General features: G+C 41.1%; 2 protein-coding genes across 2 annotated transcripts; one reads left to right on the top strand and one right to left on the bottom strand.

Moving 5' to 3' along the window:
- The first annotated feature begins 34 nt into the window (after positions 1 to 34).
- On the top strand, positions 35 to 12577 carry LOC144525800 (lactase/phlorizin hydrolase-like). Its single transcript, XM_078262865.1, has 18 exons — positions 35 to 656; positions 1283 to 1353; positions 2041 to 2118; positions 2205 to 2286; positions 3772 to 3868; positions 3966 to 4644; positions 4729 to 5377; positions 5471 to 7021; positions 7124 to 7392; positions 7504 to 7794; positions 7888 to 8086; positions 8336 to 8538; positions 8679 to 8785; positions 8884 to 9015; positions 9111 to 9334; positions 9497 to 9733; positions 10817 to 10932; positions 12521 to 12577. Exons 1-18 carry the CDS (start codon positions 35 to 37, stop codon positions 12575 to 12577), a joined length of 5664 nt encoding a protein of 1887 aa, XP_078118991.1.
- Positions 12578 to 13812: 1235 nt separating this feature from the next.
- On the bottom strand, positions 13813 to 20667 carry gjc4b (gap junction protein gamma 4b). Its single transcript, XM_078263245.1, has 3 exons — positions 20468 to 20667; positions 14580 to 15759; positions 13813 to 14459 (listed from the first exon to the last, which is right to left on the bottom strand). Exons 2-3 carry the CDS (start codon positions 15724 to 15726, stop codon positions 14446 to 14448), a joined length of 1161 nt encoding a protein of 386 aa, XP_078119371.1. The 5' UTR covers positions 15727 to 15759; positions 20468 to 20667; the 3' UTR covers positions 13813 to 14445.
- Positions 20668 to 22064: the final 1397 nt, after the last annotated feature.

Genomic DNA, 22064 nt, shown 5'->3' with positions numbered 1-22064 from the left:
GTTGATAATATCAGTCCATCCGTTTCAAGCCACAATGAAGTACCCAATGTGGGTTGCTTCCTTGTATGTTTTTTGTCTGTATGTTTGCCGGAGCAGTGAGCTGAATGGAAAGGAGGACTTCATGCTTGTTGCTGGGCCTCTGACAAAGCAGCTGGTGAGAAGCTCAGGCAGTGCAGTGAATGATGTGTTTGATTGCAGTCGTCCCATACCTCCAGGCTCTAGACAGTACTTTAAGTACCTCCAGATCAGAGCGCTGACTCACTTTAAAGTGCCGCTCTCATGGGCTCAACTCCTGCCCACAGGCCACCCCAGCCAACCGCAGCAGGCTGTGGTTACCTGTTACCAGACCCTGCTGAAACAGCTGCTGGAGGTGGGCCTTCAGCCTCTGGTTGTCCTTCATGGATCCACAGTGCCAGACGCTCTGAGATCAAGGTATGGAGGCTGGGAGAGCCAGGAGCTGGGAAAGATGTTTCAGCAGTACGCAGAGTTTGCCTTCCAGGAGTTTGGAGCACTGGTGCACGCATGGGTGACCCTGAGTGACTTGGATGATGTTTGGCATGACGGTCAGCCTTTAGGTGCTCCCGGTCCTTTGCAAAATATCCTCCAGCTCAACGAGAACATTTACCAGCTCTACCATCAACGGTTTCCTGACAAAGGTAAGTAAGACTCATAAGAGAAGGAGGAGATGAATAAATATGATTGATTGATTTAGCTTCTGTCTGCAGGAAATTATTTCTTGTCACCCTTAATCCTCCAAAAATATGTTTCCATTACTACATTGACTTGTATATGGTATTTTCAATGTGTCTTGAGAAGCAACTGTTATTTTTCTATCTGAAACCCTTCACCCCATTATTTATGACACAGATTACATGTGTAGATTACCATGCCTATCTCAATAATCAATCCAGGTGAGATCAATAAAAGAAGCTAAGCACGCATGCCAATGTAAAGCTGTGCCCAATTGGCTCTTTTCTTCTTGCAGATTTGTCATAGTAGGAAAAGCACAGGTGTTACTAATAACATTAATGATGGCTCGGTTCTATTCACGTGTCCCACTATTCACGTTCAGTGTAGTCTCGCTTTGCCAGAGTGTGACAGTGTGGCAGTGAGTCAGCACACACAATACCAGGACCCTGAAACTGAGCAGCTAAATGGAATTCAGCCATCGTTAATTTATTATTTTAAACTTGTGCTTTGTCAAAATATCATCAGTAATCAAGGCTTATGTTAAGGTCCTAAGATTACATTGTGCTAAGAGTGTCTTTATGCACATTCACAGGGAGACGTTTGTCAATCGGGTTGAGAGCTAACGACGTTGAAATTCTTCCCCAGATCAAAGATTCAACTACAGTAAGCTGCTTCTTCTGGTCTCTCATGTATATGCATCTTTCAAATGTCTTCTTTCTTTATATCATTTATATTATTACATTTAGGTGCTATTGCTTTTAGGCTCCAAATGAAAACCATTTGAAAAACAGTAAATCAACATAAATATAAATAGTTGGTCATTTTCAATATTGTATTTAAGGGACATTTTACCATCATTTTTGTGGATGTTATAATTCCACCTGTACTCTAGAATAGTTCTCCATACAGTTCTGATTGTTGTTGCGTGTATGAAGGGGTCAGACTGCACCACAAGTTTTTTTTCGACCTCTTGGTAGCTGTCCAGCATCCTCCTTGTACAGATCTAGAAGTGATGGTCTCATCTTGGCAAGGTCCCGGTGGTGTCTTATTTTCTATTTGATTCAGCATTCTACAAAGTTTATTGTCAGCTATTCAAAATGTTTCATATCTCTCCTTATCTTAACTCTTTGACACTAAGTGTTCAAAGATTATGTGTCAGCAACTTGTTGCCCATGCCTGTATCTTTACTCTGACACACATTCATCGCAAAACAACTAAACTTTTTGATAACATTAGTATCTTGTGTATCAATGTCGGCACTATGGCTATAAAACTTCAACAAGCACTTTTTATTTCATTAAAAGACATGAGTGGGATAACATACTGTGCTGTGTCTTTTATTTTGAACAGATGGACTTCTTGTCAGTGCACATTGAATATAACTGTGCCTCTGCATCAAACTTTGCAAAGGAGCTGAGCAGCTTACAGGTACAGTAAACATTCAAGGGTGTTTCTTTTCACGTTGCATTTCAGATTTTGTATCCCACTGCAGCCACATGCATGTTATGTTGTAGATGTCCAGTGGGGACTTGCCTATCCTGATTTACGAGATGACTGTTCATGGTTGTCCCTACAATGAATACCAGCTTCTTGGCAATTTCGTCCAAGGTAAATTTCATGAAACAACAGTGTTTCTCTCAAAATTACACTACTTATCATTTACTAATAAACTACTATCACTTTTTGTGCTTTGTGAACCAGTCCAAAATGCAGTTACAACAGGAACTATACACATGAAATTAAACAAAGTCTGCATTCAAATGACCATTCTTTTTAAATTAATAAATGCGCCTGTTGTTCTTCTACTGTTGAGTATTAATTATTATTATTATGAATAATAATCATTAAAAAAAAATTCAAAAAATTGTGCATGAAATTGAAAATTTGTAGGATAATTTCAACATGATCCTCTGTGTTTTACTGACAAGACATATCAAGTCTAGCCTGTTGTAAATTGCAATATCATAAACTTTTACAGTACAATAATCATGGCAGTGTTATTAGAAGTGTTATCATATGGTTTTCTTTATGGTCCAGTAAAGTTTTACAAGGAAAATCACATTCATGGCACAGCTGGACTTGCTTTTTAATTCTAAGTTAATGCATACAACACAATGCAATGTGTTTAGCAGGCAATACATATTGTTTGAACAGTCATTTCCACTTGACTGTGGAAAGAACATTTTAAACGTTGATTGGTTAGGTGAAGAATGTAGGGTTTAAAGCGCCTAATTAAGTGTTTTTTGCAAATTAAACTATCAATAACTGATGAACAATTTTAGCCATGCTAGCATTATGGCTCTCTAGGGATGGCCATTTCAGTCAGTCCACCACTTTGGTTAAAACTGAAATAACTCAACAACTATTGCTTGGATTGACATACAATTTTGTATAAAACTTCACAGTGCCCAGAGGATGTGTCCTACTGACAATGGTGATTCTCTACTGCCATCATGCAGCTTACATTTGGGGTTTTGAGTGAAACTATTGGATGGATTGACATGATATTTGGTACAGATTTGCATGTCCCCCTCCGGATACATTGCAATAACTTTGGTGATCCTTTAACTTTTCAACTAGCGCCATCTTAAGATCAAAATCAATTTTTACTTTAGTTCTAACTTTATTTTAAATACTTTAGTTTATGACCAAATACCAGCCAAACTAATGACATTTAGTGCTAATTAATGAATGTTAGCACGCTAAACTAAGATGGAGATCATGGTCACTAACGCTAAAATGCCGAGGAAAGCCTGACGTCTGTTTCCTTCTGCTTTGCATTATTAAAACATGTACAAGTATTATATACTTAAATGTGAGTGGCAACTTCATTTGCCAGTTGTATGATTTTGGGGTAGGCACACATTAGCCTCCTAAGACTTGAGCTTGAGTTGAGCATGCCAGTTTTTTGTTTGAAAATGGTCACTATACCTGCTAAGCACCATGCTAAGTACAGCCTAACAGAGCTGCTAGCATTGCTGCAAGCCCTTTTTTAATATATATCAAAACGGAATGTGTCTTTTTACTTCTGCATATGCCATTAATGCTGATCATAGAACTGTCAGTAACTCTGTCTTGCACTCATCACAGCCTTATTGAACAACAATGACCTGAATATTGTGGGATGTGACATGATGGATATGTTGGCTATGCTGGAAGTGGAGGACTTCCCAACCAGGTAACTGTTTATCTTGGTGAAATGTACAGTTTAATATGTACAGTAATGACAGTTTGTTACTTGTATGTTTACATTGTTTTATGTCCCTTTCCAATAGTCATGACATTTCACAATACAATGGAATTAAAACATTTAAAAACAGTTATCAGAATGTGTGGAATAAGTTTGGGGCCCAGTCCACAACAGAACGAGATCTTTTCCTCAATGAATCATTCCCTTCTGGCTTCCAATGGGCCAGCTCCAGTGAATCCTTCAAGGTTGAGGGAGGCTGGGTAGAAGATGGTAAGGGAGAGACCATTTGGGACCGTTTTGGTCATGACGGCCTAGCCTTTGAAAATCAGACAGCTGATCTAGCTTGTGACAGTTACCACAAGGTGGATTATGATGTCTACCTCCTGCGAGGTCTTCATGTCAACACCTACCAGTTTTCCATCTCCTGGGCTCGTATTTTCCCCTCTGGCCACCGGGGCAGCCAATCAGAGAAAGGGGCGCACTACTATGACAAGCTGATCAATGCTCTCATTGAGTCTGACATACAACCTGTTGTCACTCTCTACCACTGGGATCTGCCCCAGGCACTCCAGGACTATGGTGGATGGACCAACGCTTCCATTGTTGAAGCATTCAAGGACTACACAGACTTCTGTTTCTCCAGGTTTGGAGACAGGGTCAAGACCTGGAACACATTCAGTAGCCCCTGGGTGGTGAGCCATGCTGGGTATGGCACTGGTGAGCATCCACCTGGAGTAAAAGACTATGTGGTTGCCTCCTATCAGGTGAGAGCAATATTAATATTAAATACATGTTGATGCACAGCCGTTCTACATTTACTAATGTCATTATTTCTTTTTTCTTTGCAGGTCACTCACAATATGCTCAAGTCCCATGCTGAGGCCTTTCATGTCTACAATGACAAGTACAGGAAGACACAAGGAGGGAAGGTAGGCATTGCATTGAACTCTGATTGGGCTGAGCCCATGGACCCCTCCAGACCTGAAGACATAGCAGCTGCAGATCGCTATCTGCAGTTCATGCTGGGCTGGTTTGCACATCCCATCTTTGTAAATGGAGATTATCCTGCAACACTCAAGACTCAGATTGAACAGAAAAGAAACGAGTGTCCCCTCTCTGATCCAGGAAGACTCCCAGTTTTTACTACTGAAGAGAGCCAGAGGATACGTGGAACAGCTGACTTTTTGGGATTAAACCACTATACCTCCCGGTTGGTCAACAACAGTGTTGGTGGCTGCACCCCTGGTCCTCAGGGGGTAGGTGACTTCCAGGCACATGTGGACCCGTCATGGTCCTCTACAGCTTCTGACTGGATCTATTCTACACCTTGGGGACTTAGAAGGCTTCTAAATTACATTTCTACAGAATACTTGAACGTTACCAAAGTGCCCATCCACATTACTGGGAATGGTATGCCTACTGAGTACAGTGGGGACACTCTCAATGACACCAATAGGATAGAGTACATGAAGAGTTACATCAATGAGGCCCTGAAAGGTCAGTGTACAGAATTTCTCTGAAGACAACCACCTTCTATATTTTATTGAATTATTTTCAACTTTAATGTGCTGTTGTGTGTCCATTTTGTAGCAATATTCTTAGATGGAGTGGATGTACAGCGATTCACAGTGCAGTCACTCATGGATGGATTTGAGGGAAAACAAGGCTACAGCCAAAGATATGGTCTTCACCATGTCAATTTCGAAAATGCAGACAGACCAAGAACCCCAAAACAATCGGCATATTTCTACTCTGAGGTCATCAAGCAAAACGGATTTGGGTCACTAAAAGGGGATGTTTTTAAAGGGGCAGAGATGCAACTTACCCGCCAGCTAACTGCTTTACCACCCTCAGAGGTTCCATCTAAATCAAAGGTTGTCTGGGAGAAATTCTCACACCAGTCTAACTTCCAGAGAAAGGTGTACCACTACGGCACTTTCCCACAAGGATTCAATTGGGGAGTATCATCTTCTGCTTACCAGATTGAAGGTGGCTGGAACGCTGATGGGAAGGGGCCCAGCTTCTGGGATACATTCACCCAAAAACCTGGCAGTATTCCTGCTAACGCCAATGGAGATGTGGCCTGTGACAGCTACCACAGACTGGAAGAAGACTTCTACATGCTGCGAGCTCTGAGGGTAAAGTCGTACAGATTCTCTTTGTCCTGGTCCAGGATCTTTCCTGATGGTCGGCGCACCTCCCTGAACCAGAAAGGTGTTGACTACTACAATAGACTCATTGATGGCCTCTTAGTATACAACATCACTCCCATGGTCACACTCTACCACTGGGACCTTCCTCAAGCTTTACAAGACCTCGGTGGCTGGGACAATGTAGAGATGATTAATATTTTTAACGACTTTTGTGACTTCTGCTTTGCTATTTTTGGCAACAGAGTGACATTTTGGATGACTTTCAACCAGCCTCACACAATTGCATGGTCAGGATATGGACTTGGACAGATCCCACCAAATGTTAAGAATCCAGGAATTGCACCATACAGAGTTGCACACAACCTTATAAAAGCACACGCCAAGGCTTACCACACATACAATGATAAGTATCGCAAATCCCAAGGCGGTCTAGTATCCATTGCCCTGAATGCTGATTGGATTGAACCTAAAGATGTTCATGTTCCCCGTGAAGTGGTGGCTGCTGACCGCGCTCTGCAGTTCCAACTGGGCTGGTTTGCACACCCCATTTTCAAGAACGGTGACTATCCTGATGCAATGAAGTGGCAAGTTGGAAACAAAAGTGAACTCCAGGGTCTTACAGAGACAAGACTGCCTTCCTTCACTGAAGAAGAAAAGAGCTTCATCAAGGGAACTGCTGATGTGTTCTGTGTAAATCATTACACTACAAAGATAGTAAGTCATGCTACATTGAGGCTTGCCCCTCAATCTTATGAATATGACTTGGACTTGTCAGAAGCTGAGGAAGGTGATTTGCCAACTACTGCCATCAGTAAGCAGAGAGCTGTAGCGTGGGGCTTGAGAAGACTCCTCAACTGGATCAAAGAGGAGTATGGAGATCCAGAGATTTACATAACTGAGAATGGAGTTGCGACAGACTCAAAGACAACTTGGGATGACTCTGCCAGAGTATTTTATTACAAGACCTATGTTGATGAGGCTCTGAAAGGTGCACTGACATAAATAAATTTGCTAATATAAATATTATGATTGTCAAGACTTAGATTTTTAGTCTTGGTCACTTATTTGTGTGTGTATGTTTTATTAACAGCCTATGATCTTGATGGCGTGAAGTTGAAAGGATACATAGCAACATCTTTAATGGATTCTTTTGAGTGGCTCAATGGGTACAAAGTTGGATTTGGGCTGCACCATGTGGACTTCACTAACCCAAACCGGCCGAGAACACCAAAGTATTCAGCTCATTTCTACTACCAAGTCATAAAGGACAATGGTTTCCCTACACCTGATGATGAGAAGCAACTTTATGGACATTTCCGCAAAGATTTTATGTGGAGTACTGCAACGGCATCATACCAGGTAACTGTTTTGATGAAGCCCCTTCATTAATGCTGGATCGGGAAATTGCACATACATTTCTTACTCTGTTGTTTTCTATTTAAATCTCTGTTTTACATTTACTCTCTCCAGATTGAAGGGGGATGGAGAGCAGATGGAAAAGGTCTTAGCATCTGGGACAAGTTTGCTCATACTCCTCTCCGAGTGTACAATGATGACAATGGTGACATAGCCTGCGACAGTTACAATAAAGTAGAAGAGGATGTTGCTATATTGAAGCAACTTAAGGTGACCCATTATCGTTTCTCCATATCCTGGCCGAGGGTGCTTCCTGATGGCACCACCAAGCACATCAATGAGGCTGGACTCAACTACTATCACAGACTAGTGGATGCACTGCTTGCAGCAAACATCCAACCCCATGTATGTGTAATTCTTACCAGCATCTGAAACAATTATTTGAAATGGAAAGTTGCTTAATTCGGTAAACCGTAACTGCTTTTCCTTTGTTGTTAGATCACTCTCTACCACTGGGACCTTCCACAAGCTCTGCAGGATATTGGTGGCTGGGAGAATGAGACTATTATTGTCAGATTCAGGGATTATGCTGACGTCATCTTTAGCCGTCTTGGCCACAAAGTGAAATTTTGGATCACTATTAATGAGCCGTACAATATAGCCAATATAGGCCATGGCTATGGAGCAGCTGCCCCAGGTTTTCTTTACATAATGCTATTCATCTCACACTCCTACCTCACATTAATGTATGTTCACTTGTTTGGTGTGAAAAACAAGAAATGTTATCGAAACAGTATTGCATGGTCATGGAGTGACACATGGAGTGAGAAAACAGTGTTATTTTATGTACAACAATCCTTAATCTGACCTTTGTAAACCACAATGACAAAAAGCATATAGCTAAACAAACTAGCAAATATGTCCGTTACTCCTTGTGTGTGCCCAGGGATCAGTTTCCGACCAGGCACTCTGCCCTACATCGTGGGTCACAACCTGCTTAAAGCTCACGCTGAGGCCTGGCATCTCTACAATGACATGTATCGGGCCAAACAGAAAGGAATTATCTCTATCACCATCAACTCTGACTGGTCAGAACCCAGAAATCCCTATAAACAGGAGGACATCGATGCTGCAAGACGTGTCGTGCAGGTACGACAAAAACAAAAACTGAGATACTTTTACACAACTTATTGTTTGCAGACTCTTCTTTTGTACACACATTTTATAATATACATGTAGGGCAATAGTTGTTTAGGTCTCTAATAGCTGTTGTGTGTCTCCTTGTGCAGTTCTACATTGGCTGGTTTGCCCATCCCGTTTTTAATGGAGACTACAGCAACATGATGAAGACAATCATTCGAGAGCGAAGCTTAGCTGCTGGTCTTTCTAAATCTCGGTATTATAAAAGCTGACATTTAAGTCTGAAAAAAAAAAAATGCAAAATTGTTTTGCATTTATCAGGTAAATTGAATTAGTTTGATTCAATCTCTCCAGGCTGCCTGAGTTCACTCCTGAGGAGATTAAGAGGATTAAGGGAACCTATGATTATTTTGGGTTCAACCATTACACCACTGTCCTGGCATTCCCTGTGAACTATGGAAATCTTCAGCACTATGATGCTGATAGGTAAGCAAGTCATACATGATCACAAGGTGATGAGCTGAAGATGAATTTCAATTTTTGTGGGAAAAAAATAAAAGTCACTGATTGGATCTTCTTAGGGGTGCAGGAACAATAGCTGATCGTACCTGGCTGGATTCAGGCTCATCCTGGCTGAAGGTCTCTCCGTTTGGATTCCGCCGGATATTAAACTTCATTAAGAAAGAGTATGGAAATCCACGTATTATCATCACAGAAAATGGCATGTCAGAGCGGGGACCTATTGACCTTAGTGATATTCATAGGAGCTACTACTATGAAAAATACATCAACCAGGTGCTGAAAGGTATCAAACCACGACTTCCATTGTATATTTTTAATATAGATCATTGACAATATCTCATGTAAAGTATCTCTAAGTAGTGGATGCAGTTTGAGAAGATACAGAATTTCTAGTATATAAAACAAGAATTTTGCATTCCTAAAGGTGTTCATTTTCTCCTCCCAGCATACTTGCTAGATAATGTGGATGTCCGTGGTTACACAGCTTGGTCACTGATGGACAACCTAGAGTGGGCCACTGGCTTTTCGGAGAGATTTGGCCTTTTCTACGTCAATCACTCAGACCCTAAACTGCCTCGAGTTGCCAAGACTTCTGTCACCCTTTACTCCACCATCATCAACTGCAACGGATTCCCCGACCCCGCCATGGGACCCCATGAGTGCCTGAACTCTGTGCCCGAACGTAGGTTGATGAACTCATAAACTGACAGTTGGAACTAAGATCTGCACCCAATCAATCATGTAAATCGATGACGTAACATACAGCATCGGTTTACAAACTTTTTCACATCAAGGAGCCCTAAGCTACCACAAATTAGACCACGGACCCCAATTTGATAAGATTGTGAAGATTGTTTTATCACAGAAAGTGTATGACAGCCATTACCAAAATAGTCATACATTCTGTCATTGTGTTACTTATGGATAGAATTAGAGTGAAAATAAATGATACCCCCTCAAGGACCCCTGGGAGTCCCCGGACCCCACTTTGAAAACCACTGATGTTCAGTGTACAGAACCTAAAATGTATTGTGATATACTGACCCAGTTACTAGTAAGCCAATAGGAGTTACTGCAGTAAGCCTAATTCTGTTAAGGCCTAAAGGAACAGTGTAACATTTTAGAGTTGGATGGGAGAATACCACGCTCATATCTGTCTGTTAAGTATCGAGCTGGAGCCGGTAGACAGTTAGCTAAAAGACTGAAAGCGGGCTTAAACAGCTAGCCTGGCTTTGTCCAAAAGTAACCATCACCTTTAAAGCTCACTAATTACAATGTTGTATTTTTTTGATCTGTACAAAATCCTAAGTAAAAATAAATGGGGGTTATGAGTTTTAGACTATTTCTTAGTCAAGAGTCTTGTTGTCATCTTCTTAAACAAAATGTATAACGTGTTAATCACTGAGCTTTAGAGGTGCTGGTAGGTGGATTTTGTTCCCTGTGGACAGAGCCAGGCTAGCTGCTTCCTCATGCTCTCAGTCTTTATGCTAAACTAAAGCTAGCCGCCTGCTGTCTGTAGCTTCATGTTAAACAGACAGACATGGGTGTGCTATTGATCTTTATCTAACTCTTAGCAAGAAAGCAAATAAGCATTTCCTCCACAAAATGTCACTATTTCTGTAAAAACACCATTCAGTAGTTGAAAAACTTTAGATTTTGTGAACTAGTAGGTTTTCTGTTCCCACATTTAGAATGTGTAAAACAAATATGGTTTAGATTTACAGTTACTATTACTAATATGACAACCTTTGTGTCTTTTCTACAGCAACGAGTGCGCCGATCACACCCGCTCCCAACACTGTGAGCTTCCTGGGTATGAAGCTCTCTACTAGTGATGCCGAGATCGGACTTACCACCACATTTGCTCTACTGGCTGTTGCAGTGTTGGGAGCTATTTGTTTATCTTGTTTCCTTTATAAGGCAAATAAAACATTTTAAGGTTTAACTTTAGAAGAAAATATTGAACTATAAAAATGGAATGGAATGGAAACTGAGTGGAGTGGAAATTCTAATTCTAATTGTCATAGAAGTCTAACATAAAACATGTAAACTGTCTGAGCTGCGTATTCATATAAACACCATTTTATAAAACTTCCTGCATGATAATAAAGTTGAGCAGGATTCAACTAATGTCTTATATTTGTCATTCATTCATCCGATAACATCAATATGTTACTGCTGTTCTCAAGTCTCCGTTTATGATTAGAAAATAATACAATTTGCTTTCCACGTTATTTGATTTAATGCTAAAACTGAGCCCCTGTAACTGTGAACCACATTGAATCCAACAAGATCTGCCCTTCGTTTGTGGTAGCACTCTGTCCTGCATTCAAAAAGTTAAACACAAATAAGTCAATTATGAAGTAAAAATACCAAATATGATCTGGTTACAGCAGCAGGACCACACAACAAACCAGTGAGATAGTCTTCCACTTTGATCAAGCCGAATACGAAACTTAATGCAACCACATACTTACCTACGATCACATAACATAAAACATTACCATGTATGATAGAGAATTCATTTTTATAAAGTCTTTTATCTTATTCAACCTTTTATGCTCCCCATATTATTCAGCTTATTTCCTTGTAGCAATGTCTTAATATAATTTAACCTTAAGGCTCTCTATATGCACATTTAACAATCTGCGTTTCTATGCTTATTATACGCACAATACGATATATGTTTCTCTGCTCTGGTCAGCTGCTCTTCTCGGAGACAGTAAGTGTCTCACTGCAGCAAATCATGGGTTGTAAACATCTTTAGGGCCGAGGTCACTCAAAGTACATGTCCTCCAGGCGCCCGCACTTTGCCCTGGTTCCCCTAGAATAGACAACACAAAAGCATTCCTATGTATCAACAACTGTGAATCTGTGTGTGTTTTGAATAAATACGACTCTCTTGCAGAGAAACATTTGAAGTTCCCTGAGAGCAATGCTGGAGAAAGGTTGCTCACGTGCGTTCTTCCCCTTTGCAAATGTCTATTAACTGCTCATTGCCGTCTGAGTCTCGTTTTCTTGCTTGACCGTCTTTGATTTAATAAGTTTAAGTGTCCTGAACCTGACAATGTAACCAAAAAGTTTGTCCTGGACCTTTAACATCAATATCAGAAATAATAGCACCTTCTCACCATCCATGCAGTCTACAGACTTTGGCTACTGTCTATGATAGACATTTTCAGATAGTTCTTAAAGTGCTGAGAAGTGCTGTTAGATACCGTATCTTATAGACATCTGTACTTGCATTGTAAAACCAAATCTATAGCACCATACATGAAATACTGGATAGTGACTTGTAGAAAATCGGTTCTGTTACTCAATGCCATGTATGTTCTATTACTCATAAGTTTGGAAAAAGTCAACTTTTAGTTAACCAATAGGGGGCTGTAGCTCTGTCATTAGTTTAGCTGTGGTTTAAGGTGTTTCCTGGAACAAAATGGTCTCCTAATCCTTATTGCTGTGTTCTCAGAAGCTGCAGGTCAAACTGCACCAGTGGTTTAGCATTACCACTGTAGCGATTAACTAGTGCCACTAGGGGTCACTGTAGTTTTGTTTACATCCTGCTACCGTCACTGCCTGCTGCACACAGAGATTTAAAACTTAAAATCTTTAACCACCCTATAAAGGAAATATGTCCAAATAAAGTTATGTCATTACATTTAAAGAACTTTGACATATGCTTCAGTTTGTTTGATGCAAAGAATAAATTATCTGACAAGTCATAAAACCAGTGTATTGTATGACTAATTCCCACTGTAAGATATTACATTTGACAAATTGATACTGCAATGAATGGATTGTTTTTTTTAAAGGAGTAACTATTTTCTGCTAATTTCTAATCAGAGTGCAGTTTCTGAATAATACCCTCAGCAATTAGTGTTAATGGTGGCTAAATTGCAAACTCAAAAATCTGAGACCTTAATTTTTCCAAGATACAACTAACTAAATGAACACAGCATTATGTCCTATTCTCTAAATATGCTTAGCATTTAGGTTGAATTTATAATAATAAAACCCGACTCAAACCCCTTGAAGTGTTTTTGTTGGAAAATTTATTTTAAAAACTAACCACAAAGAACTATCAATACAAAAAGTATAAAAAGTACAAAAAGCATTGTTCCAAAATAACTTGAGATGACAATATTTGAGTTGGCACCAATTGGCACTGTGGGTATGATTCAGCATACAAAAGATGGCATCTCAGAGCGCGTTCAAGGCATTGAAGTTACATTGAAATGACACATACATCCCTCATTGAGATTTTTTCCGACATGGAACACAAACAGTATTTTCCCTTATTTAACCAAATGATACAATTAAATCCTGGTCTGTACGGAAAAAGGGAATGTTTGCTGGTCTGAGACGACGTGTAAATATTAAGTTGCAGGGTTTTTTTTTGTTGAAATGTACTGAAAAAAGAAAACTGAACAGTTGAACTAAAAGAATGCACGTCAAGGGACAGGCTTCAGGGAACTAAGACAGCAGACTGTGAATGTCACTTTAAAATAAAATCATGTCTGCCACAGTGACAGTAGCCTCTTTTCAATACAATACTCACCAATACAAAAATAAAGAACAGTATCAAATACATGTTTAAACGATACAAGACAATATCAAAAGTTACATTTTTCAAGCATTACCCAGGTTTGTTTATTCCTTTGGACAGAGGCACCCCAAGTGTGTTCCAGTTACCATCAAAGCACCAGGCTTGGGAATGTTGACTGGTACAGTGCCAACAGTCAAAAACTATTTATTAAAAAAAACAAAAAAAATAGTGACACTTGAGAGAAACCTTTGTATGAAAATTAACTCAAAACGTCTTCATCAGCATGACAATAACTCCAGTACCATTTTTTATGAGTGGTGCCTTGTCCATTAACCTTTGTTTTGCATCTCACTCAGAGATTCACAAAGTAACATTTTTCTACGGTATAAACATGTTCTTTGCACTACAACTGACTTGGCCATAGCTTTACAAAATGCCATAAAACCGAGTTTAGATCTAAGGCAAACTTGAGATGTATTCACTGTGAATTTCCAAAAGAGGACAAACTCTCCCGTAATAATAAAAAAATAAAAATACAGTTATTAGCTGCCCTGAGGGAGAAGTACATGATAACTTTAACCGTTCTTGCCGCACAACTGTAGTTTGTAAGCACTTTGGATCTTCAGACAGGCGTCTCAAGTATTGCTGGTTGAGACGACCGCTCTCCTCTTTGTCCCACCACAACTGGCCGTAACACAGGAAGGCTTGGGCTGACTTCATCCACCTCAAGCAAGGTCATGACACACACACACACACACACACACACACACACTTTGATTCCCTTATGTCCTCTCACTGATCCTGATGTCACTGATGTAAATTTTAGTCTTGTGTCAGCTTATGAGAACCTATGCACGAAGACCTGTAAACAGAGAGATAGTGTCAGTAAAGCATTTCGTATTGATCGATACAAAATAAAAAACGATTAAAAAGAATCAAAAGAACAAACGTATGAAGAGGATGAAAAGGTTGGAGGCCTCACCTTTCTCACATGTACTGCTCTGCTTCTCCTGGGCAAAGTTTAATCTATTCTGCTCAACGGCGGTTCCGTTGGACTCTGGGCTGCTGCTGCGCGACGGGCTGCTCTCCTCATTTTGGTAAGCCAGGTCCAGGTGCTGCTGAGCCAGTTTCAGGTGTCTTCGCAGCCTCTCCAGCTCCCGCGATGAAGCCTCGTCGCCAAACGACTCGCGGCCCGAGTCTCCCAGGTTGTCCCTGAAGCCCATTTTCCCAGACGGGTCCTTCTTCAGAGCTGTGTGGTAGCCTGGAGGTGCCGAAGGCTGGCGGCAGATGGAGGACCTCTGGCTGGACAGAGCTGGGTGACGGGGGGTGGGAGGCTGAGGCCGCTGTGCGCAAAAGCAGTCCCGGATACCGCTGATGCCGAGGTGAAGGATCTCCAACATGGTGAAGAGCAGACACAGGGCGCTGACCGCATACATAATGAGCAGGAAGATGGTTTTCTCGGTGGGGCGCGAGACGAAGCAATCCACCGTGTGCGGGCAAGGGGAGCGTGTGCATACGTACGACGGGACCACCTCCAGCCCATAAAGGATGTACTGTCCAAACAGGAACGAGGCCTCAAAGATGGCACGCGACAGCAGCTGAAACACGTAGACCTTCATCAGGCCATCGCGCTTGATGCGACGGCGTCCGTCGTGCTTTTTGCTGGGCTTCTCCGCGACTTCCTTTTCCTTTTCTGGCTCAATCTCTTCCAGGATCATGGGGTCCTCCTCCCCATTATCCTCCGCTTCCTCGTAGTCCCGGTTGGCACCGCGGCTCACTATCGGCATCCTCTTCCTGCCCCGCGGCCGGTAGTCATCGTCCTCCATGCGGGCAATCTTATGCATGGCAAAGCCAAGGTACATGATGGTGGGGGTGGTGATCATAATCACCTGAAACACCCAGAAGCGAATGTGTGACAGCGGCGCAAACGCATCGTAGCACACGTTCTCGCAACCAGGTTGCTGTGTGTTACACACAAATTTACTCTGTTCATCATAGTAGATTGACTCGCCCCCGACAGCAGTCAGCACAATGCGAAAGACGATGAGGAGGGTGAGCCAGATTTTGCCCACGAAGGTTGAGTGGTTGGAAATCTCATCCAACAGGCGCGTGAGGAAACTCCAGCTCATTTTGCCTCTGCAGCAGAAGGGAAGCTCTCAAACCTGTGCAGAAAAAGGAGGGAGGGAAGATGACAAGATGACTATTCAGGTGTCACTTTTAAAATGCATTTACCAAGAAAGTGCTCACTGACAGTAAAATAGCATGTGGAAGGTAATATTTAGCAGTTTCAAGTATCAATTTAGAGACATTTGGTCTCAACTACAAATCAATATTAATAACACAAATCAATATGCCCCAAGCCATATGAAGGGCAGCATTTCACAGATAGGATTGTTAGCAAACAAAATTATTAAGAATGATAGACATTTAAAATATTAGAATGACTTCAAATGTAAATATATGCAACATTTTCATTAAAATCCAATATAATGATCGACCTAAATTAATTGAGTTATTCATTTTGGTACATCACATTTCCCCATTGCTCATATTGACTCCCCGTGTTCTTGCACCAGGGAGCCACAAGATGGAGCTATTGTGTCACTGTAGCAAGGCTGAGCCTTCCCAAATCAACCATCACAAAGTGCATGCTCAGGCAAAGATCCTGACGCTATTACCAAATCATGCAACAACAACCAGACAGCCAACTAAAGAATCAAGCGAAAGCCTGTTAGCCGAGTGGTGCTTGAGGCATATCGCACTAAACATTAAACACGTTATGAGCTGTAGTGTTCAGAGACAAAACATTCAAGTTGGAACCAAATGTGTGAAATGTCTAGTCATGGTTTAATACTCTAAAGCAGAGATCCCTAGGGGGTCCTCAGAGTTACTGCAGGGACGGCCTCCAAATTGTCAAATTAAATAGAATTCTAACATATTAGCAAATATAAATCCCCACTGATGATAGGCTTACTGGCACTAAGGTAGCAACACACAGATGCAGTTCATCCTAAGGATTCACTGTGCCACAGGTATGTTTAACATTAAAGGATGACTTATAAAAACCATGGCAACAATTATTTTAATAGCTTAGTATTCTATGCAAATGTATAAATGTATAGTAGGCCCAGTTTAATATGCAACTTCATTTTATACAATCTATGTAGTAGGGGGTCCCTGCTCCATCTCTCAGTTACGGGGTCCATAGCTTTATTAAAAACCTTTGGAAGACCCCTGCTCTAAAGAGTGTCAAAACAGAGTAAAAAGGCTAATAGTAAAAAAACAAAAGAGCAATGAAGAGTGTGTGGTTTCCCACCATCTGTGACCAACCTCATAACGTCTGCTGAGTAATTACCATACTACCATAAACTACCAGGCTTGAGCCAAGTAAATAAGCTACAGTGCGTCTCTCATTTTAAGACTTCCACTACTTTTACATCTTGAATTGTCTTTTAGATCAACATGGTGCATGTTGTCATAGACCAACAAACTTTCTGCTTTCAGGCCTGTTTAGAATAGTTTTTGCTGCTGCGGTTAAAGAATATCCTGTGTGTGTGTGAAATCACAAACCTTGGAATCTGCACTGTCCCTCCATTAAAACTCTGCAGCGGCCAAACTCAGATTACCACAAGATTAAGCAAGTATGAAGTATCTCAGCAGCACAGGATGGGCCGTAACATTAGTGTTCTTGACAATACATTTTCTAACAGTGAGTAGTGTGGTAGCATCTTTTAATCTCTTTAATATTCCTGCCTGGTCAGTGCCTCAGGAAAGCATAGGGATCCTAAAACCTAAAGTAACAACACTTTATCATATATAAATATACACACAAAATAGACTCTATAGACACAAAGCTATGGAAAAACTACGCAATGACACAGATTGTCCACTCAAATCTAAATCCAATGTTTTGTTATTCTTAAAATTCTAAAATTTCGTTGTAAGCCAAAATGTAAAGTGACAATCTTCGTAAACGAAGTAGCTGAATCTGAATAAAAGATGCAAATGGGATAACCAATTTGATCACCAGCTGTCAATGATAGAGAACTAAAAGTCCAAGAACATTCCAACAACAATTCTGAACATCTGCAGGTTTAAGAAGATGTTTTCACCTCATCCATAATGCATTATGGAAACCCAATTATTAACCACATAGCGACACCAAATACCTATACTTGTTAGACGGCTGTTAGTGTTTAAATTTAAGTTTTAGTGTTTCCTCAGTTTCAAGGGCAGCTGCTTTAACAATCTTGCTTGCTGCACCTCTAAATTAATTGTTAATGCAATATGGAGTCAAACAAATATAGTCTGTAAATATGACAGACAGACATTTTCATGTTACAAAACCTGCTTTTAAACTTCAACTCATCAACCTCAACACACAAAGCCCAGTGTTGGGCTCCGTAGTACCTCTTCAGTCACTCCCAGGACTTAAGCCGCCTACACAGGATAGGCGGTAAAACTGCTTTGTGCTGGCCGTTCCAACGGGGGAGAGCGGTGCCGCCCAACTATGCGCTGCGGTACCCCTGGCGTCGTGCACCCCTCAGATTTTAGAAAATTAAAATTAAGAATACTAATGATACCATTAGATCTACACTACCACGTAACTGTCTGCACTTATGTGATGTCAAGTATTGCCAGACCTTCCTCCACGTCACTGCGGAGGCGGCTCTGGCTAGTCCCCACAGCCTTCATCGATCAGAATGTGTACATCTCAAATCTGCAACGAACTTTTAAGTTTTGATTAAAGAAATATATCTCTGTATATAGCTCTGGTGTCTTCATCAGTAATGTCAGCATGCCGTGAAACTAATTCCTGCATATTTCTCCACAAATTTCCCCATTCATAGTTGTTTACTCACTGCTTTTACGATGTTTGCCTATTGCTCACAAAGACTACTGTTGTCATAATCCTTTTTGGCTTTCTGTAGTGCTGCCTTGCTTTATTTAAAAAAAAAGAACACAGACAGCTAATCTGACATTCAATCTAAACTTAAAGCTGAAGCCTGTAACTCTTAACCAAAATAACTTATCATTTCCATTGTCTAGTGTTGTTAAGGCTGGCACACACCTGGGATCTGTTATGTGTATGTGCATCAGAGGAACTGCAACAGCATTTGTGTAGTTTTACAGAACAGTGTGATGAAAGTGATAGATCATACACTTTACTACGACCATATTTCATCACTGGCTGACTCAAATAAGCAGCAGGATTTGTGAGGGTGTGTACTGTGTTTGGTCTCGAAACATCCATTTAACTACACCAGACACGGAAGATAACTTAGTATAAGCTTAATACAACTATAGTGGCCACAGACGATATACTGGTAGTTTAAAATCTGATCAAAATGTATTGGCTGATCATCTTTCACACAAACTAGCAGTGTTGATATATATGTTTTGATGAGGATTGAAATTTCTACTACCTTAAAACTATTTACTGTATTGTCACTTACTAGACAATAGGCCTTTACATGTTTGCAATAAGTCACTACGGCCTTGCGAATGTATTCATTAAATTACTGTGTAAAACACATTTTAAACTTTTTTAAGGGCTAATAAGGATATCTTGAAGCTTGTCTTTTTCCAAAAATATGCTGTCTAGAGTCTATGAGATCAAGCCCACAAAAAACATGCCAATCAATTATGTTTTAAAATCTTTTTACTCTTACTTCATCACGTCAATTGCATGGTCCATCTACTGAGGCAGCCTCAGCCTATCTGTGGCACTTCGAAGAAATCAGTCTGTTTCCAAGTGACCAAAGGACCAAAATAAAGCAGCAGCCTCAACACTGACGGAGCCCTGCAGAACAGAGGGGCTATTGTGGCTCTCACATCTGGGAGGCTAGTTATGGTTATCCCTCCCTTATCCCAAAGCTAAGAGGCCCTGAGCTTACTGGGGAAAAGCCCCTAAAAAAATGACCAGCATGTGTGTCAAACTAGGGAGTGACTTCCACTGAACTAGGGAAGAATACACTAATCCGCCCTTCGTATCACCAGGAGTCATAAGACCATAAAACCTCATTACGTTACACAAGTTGAGTCTGCATTTGAAATAAAAAGAAAGCAGAGAAAATTAGGAGTAGGCGTAGCTCTGACAAAGCAGTATATTTGAACACTAATATCAAATGGAAAACTAAAATTCATCCAATTTGCATTAAAAAAAAATCCTCCGCGTGGTTATCTGGACAACGTCACAGCGCCGCTCCACATGCTTCCACAGCACAGCCACAAATCGATGGATAATTAAGCTAACCGTGTACACAGCTGCGCCACATTGTTTGGACAAAGTCAACTAATGACTAAATTAGTGCTTCAAGCTAAAAAAAAAAAAAAAGAAAATATGGCTATTCTCCATAACATATTTTGTAGACGGTGGGGGGGGGGGGGGAGAGAGAGAGAGAGAGAGAGACATGGTCCCTGCGCGTTCCTCCATCACCAAATCCAGTCGATATAGTCATGCCCAATAAAATTAGCCAAATGTTCTGCATACAAGCAGAATTGCATGGCACGTGGTGCTAATGACAACAAATGCTGCGCCAAATTTATCATAAATCACAAATTATTTCGCATAATGCAACCAATTTGGATGATTTAATTGGCGCTGCGTCCTGCCAGCCTGTCCGAGTGAACTAAACGTTAAGTTAGTGTTAAAACAATACATTTACCGACCCTGGCTCTGTGGACACGGGTTATTAAAACGCCGAAATCACGCTAAAAACCTTAAAAGCAACTCATAGTTCTTCCGGCGCTGAAGTTAAAGATATAACTTTAGCCACCAACGCACTATTGTTAGCAAAAGCTAAACCGCTACCTATAGGTGCTGTTGCCGCGTCTGCGCTATCACGATTTGTTTGCGTGTTATCTTACCTTCAGTTGTGATTTGGGGTTCTCTGCTTTCGCCCGACGGCTCCTCGAAGTTGTCGCTTATTTCAAGAGCTTGTTTTCTCTTTATTAAAATAAAGCCCTCCCGTTCTAATATCAAGCCATCCAGTTTTTCTTTCCTGTGGGGAGCCTGTATCCTTCTCCAGTTGTGTGCTGTAGTCTACTGCGGGGTGAGGACAAAGAATATTCCCAAATCCCCCCCTTTTTTCCTCCTCCCACTTTCAACCGGGCACCCCACCCCCTGTCTGCGCAGAGTGGAGGAAAACGATCAACTGCCAGCATTCCTGATGCAATCCTTGCTTCGTCTTTCGCCCAGAACTTTACCCTGGACTCAGAGACTGAGAACATAACTCCCGAGTCACTCCAATCTGTGACACTAGAAGACCTCAAAAAGTAGCCTAATATATGATATTTAGTGTAAAAAGATAACGTTGTTTCAATTCAAAGACCCTGCGCTTCCTACTTGAAATAGGCTACACAACGTGTAAAAACATGTAGTAAAGTGTTTTAATTGTTACCAACACGAATAACATAAAAGAAGTTTAATGGTGCTTCATGTTATGACTTGCAAATGTGTTATCTGCATGATCTGCCCCCAGTGCTTAGAGCAGCAGGTGAAGGTAGCATCAGTTACACAATGGTTTGTGTGGTCTGTGAGGCAGCAGCTCAGCTTCTTCGGCTTACGCTTCTTTTGGGATGTGGAACAACATACAGCCAGCTGGTAGTGAGTGCATGGGCTGCTTCCTGCTGTTACAGATGTTCAAAAGTAGTTGCCATCAGGAAGCCCCTTCCTCCAATGTCACACTTTCTTTGGCAAGGGCAGCACACACGTATCCTCAGCCCCCCTTTGCATCTCTTTGAAGCTACATCTAAATGCTTATTAATAGAATACAAAAGTGTTGATGGTATTTTGAGCCAGGATTTATGTCCCACAATACTTGAAGGGTTCTGGACCAGCATTGTCACAAATCCCAAAGTGAATAGTCAGTTGTCTTAACTCAGCACTATGCAGACTTGCTATTCAAAGAGAAAAAAAAGTGGGATCTACCATCTGCAGTATGGTATTACCCTAACACTCAATAAAAGGTGAGATTTCCTTTAAGCAGTTGAATTTCCAGTAGGCTTACACGGCACTTTCCCCAGAGAAGTGACTTTAATGAGATATGTGTGGTTGCCCAGATTAAATATTGCAGGCATCCAGTCCGCATCAGTCTCCCAAGGTAGTCACTCAAATTGAATGATTGCATTGTTATGCCCGGATCTCCTGAAATGCAAGTCTTCATTGCTTACCCACCTCCAAACAAAAAGGCAGACAAAGCAGATCTACTCTACTTTCACATATTGCTTGTTGCAAATGGGCGGCATGGATCGGGGACTGGTGTACTCTGTCTCGTCTTTTTGATAACTGGTAAAAGCACAGATATTGTTTAATATCTGCTGCAAACAGGAGGTCAGTAGAGGAATGCAATGCCCTTCCCCCTTCTCAGGGGGAGCAGCAAAGCTCTATTGTGAACCACGAGCATGTTTTTATTCATAGGGTGTAATGGGGGGGTGCCCTGGTAAACCACAGTCCAAATGACAG

This window comes from Sander vitreus, chromosome 11 (assembly GCF_031162955.1).
Source record: "Sander vitreus isolate 19-12246 chromosome 11, sanVit1, whole genome shotgun sequence".
Classification (NCBI taxonomy): domain Eukaryota; kingdom Metazoa; phylum Chordata; class Actinopteri; order Perciformes; family Percidae; genus Sander; species Sander vitreus.
This window is presented reverse-complemented; position numbering and strand designations above follow the sequence as displayed.